Source organism: Anastrepha ludens, chromosome 3, assembly GCF_028408465.1.
Source record: "Anastrepha ludens isolate Willacy chromosome 3, idAnaLude1.1, whole genome shotgun sequence".
Taxonomy (NCBI): domain Eukaryota; kingdom Metazoa; phylum Arthropoda; class Insecta; order Diptera; family Tephritidae; genus Anastrepha; species Anastrepha ludens.
In genome coordinates this window covers 2,628,820-2,631,239 of record NC_071499.1, presented here as the reverse complement: position 1 = coordinate 2,631,239, position 2,420 = coordinate 2,628,820, and the positions used below count along the sequence as shown (strand labels likewise).

General features: G+C 39.0%; 1 protein-coding gene across 1 annotated transcript; it reads right to left on the bottom strand.

Annotated features, from left to right (window-relative positions):
• Positions 1-675: 675 nt before the first annotated feature.
• Positions 676-1,458, bottom strand: LOC128856378 (fork head domain transcription factor slp1-like). The gene has a single exon (XM_054091676.1). The coding sequence runs from the start codon at positions 1,456-1,458 to the stop codon at positions 676-678; it is 783 nt and encodes a 260-aa protein (XP_053947651.1).
• Between the last annotated feature and the right edge of the window lie 962 nt (positions 1,459-2,420).

Here is a 2,420-nt window from a genome sequence, read left to right as displayed (position 1 = left end):
TTTCTGTATCCCAAATAAGGTCACCATAATACTGAAATTAATTGTTCTGTTGCAACTGATACCAATTACTCCCAAATAAAGAAGAATGAATATGTCAAATTATATTAATATAACCTCACTGGCATTTAACGCCAGAATAACGTTTTTCAATTGTGGAAATTTACTTTGAAAAACAAAAAAAAATCCTGTTAGCGAAGTTCATAGAGCACTGGCAGCGTCATTGGCCCTTATATCTTTCGAAATGACGAAGGAGCTGCAGTTGCGGTAAATCGCGAGCGTTATCGAGCCATGCTGACTGAATTTCTGCTCCTAAAATTTAGTCAACTAAACATCGCCATTTGGTTCCAACAAAACGGCGCAACTTGCCTAACAATCGATTTATTGCAATATTCAAGCCAATGATAAACCTATGAGTGTATTTCTGCCAAGAAAAATCTTCTCACAAAAAATATCTGCGTTCGGAGTCGGCTTGAAGCTGTAGGTCCCTCCATTGGGAGAACAACATCAAGACGCACACCACAAATAGGAGGAGGAGCTTGGCCAAATACCCAAAACGGGTGTTCGCGCCAACTATATACATATTATCTTTTTAATATATCAAGCTCTTAAAAAAACACCCAATATAGTTTTCTATATTATATTTCTATTTTTATATTATACATTTTATATTACATTTTATAACGGAAACTGCTTGGCCGTCAAGAATTCACATTGTCGCTGATGGAATAAAAGTTGTTGTTGCAGCTGTACGTATTGCTGTTGCATCTGTTGTTGGTGCTGCATTTGCACTAACTGTTGTTGTATAAATTGATACTGTTGCTGGTGATATTGGAACCAGGCTTGTTGTTCCTGCAGGGCCTGCATCATCATAGCGCATTGCGCCCTTCCAAGTTCTTCCGGGGTAGGAAAGTAAACGGCATTTGGCGCTTGTGGATGGTTCATGGGTACGCCATGTGTGATGAGTTGGTTAAGCGGCCCATACACATTATTGTTTAATTGCGTGCTTACAACGTTGCTGGTGTCGAATTCGAATCGACCAGCTGATGAACTGACATCGACTATGTCCATGGCTGGGTTTATTATCCAATAATTGCCACGACCCGGGTCATCCATGGGACGCGGTATCTTTACAAAATAAGAATTTGTACTCAAAGTATGTCGCACTTGACTCTGCCAGCCGGGTTGGTCTCTTCGATAATAAGGATAGTTCTCCGATATCCACTCTTGAATAGCGCTCAACGGTAATCTCTTGTCCCGACTACTTCGTATCGCCATGGCCACCAGAGCACTGTATGTGAAACCAGGTCGTTGGTCAATTGATCCATCTGGGGAGGCTGATCCATCGGAGTGTGGTGGCGTCGGCGGTGCGTTATTCATGTTATTTGCATTTTGTTCATTATTAGCACTGCCTCCAAGTATATTGCGAATGGAAAAATTGGATTCGAAGGTTCGTGCCATTTTAGTGTTTTTTCTTTTGTTTTTTTTGCTAAAGTTGATTCCGAATATGTCTTGATTCTCTAACGAGAAGGATGTACGTACTGACACACTCCCGAAAAATTACCCTTTTTATATCCACGAAGTACAAAAACACAACTGAAGCAGATAGAGTAGATTTTGCAGCAAGTAGAAAAGTAGAGTTGAGTGTATAACTGTTTGACTACGAAAATGCACTCAAATTTCTACCGTTTTCAAACACCTATTATTCTATGCCTACATTTCGCAATGACTGACCTTCGATATAGCCGCAGAGTCAACAACTAATGCTTGCCTCATTCTAAGAAGGTGTTTACTACAAAAATTCTAAATACTCATTCAAAGCAAAGGACAATCGGAGTGCATTGCACTACTTTCGCGCGTATTTGTTAAAGGATTGTAGTCACTCACCGGGCAAAGAACAATGGAACTTTATGAAATATTATGAGTGACTTTTCCTGCAGGAGAAACAGCCATTACAATGCGTACAACAGAAGCAATGAACAAGGGAGGAGGTAGGTAGATAGAGAAGAAAGTCACCAAACTCAATTATTTGAAATCGAAAAGCCAAAAGAAAATGTCCGATAGACTACAGTCAATAAAACAGATCCAGACTTACAGTGATCACATTTTTCAAAAATAAGAACGTTAAGGAGAAAATAGTATTGCCGACAAAAATTGTCGGTGTGCTTGAGATACTCATAACCTCTCCCATCCGAACTTTGCTTGACTGTTTACTTTTCCAACTTTTTGGAAAAAAGTACAATGTAAACTGTTAAAAATTTATTTTTATTTTTTTTTTAGTTAAACAATAACGGTTCATGCTTTTTCATTATTCGACAGAATAATCTACGAACAAAAGAGCGGAACAGTCCGGGCGAACAAAAACTCTCTTCCATCACCCAGAATAATCCACGGAACAATCCCCAATAAATTATGGTTTCGTT

Bases quoted from the DNA above. Each gene is read 5' to 3' on its own strand.
- LOC128856378 (XM_054091676.1), bottom strand. From the start codon at position 1,458: ATGGCACGAACCTTCGAATCCAATTTTTCCATTCGCAATATACTTGGA.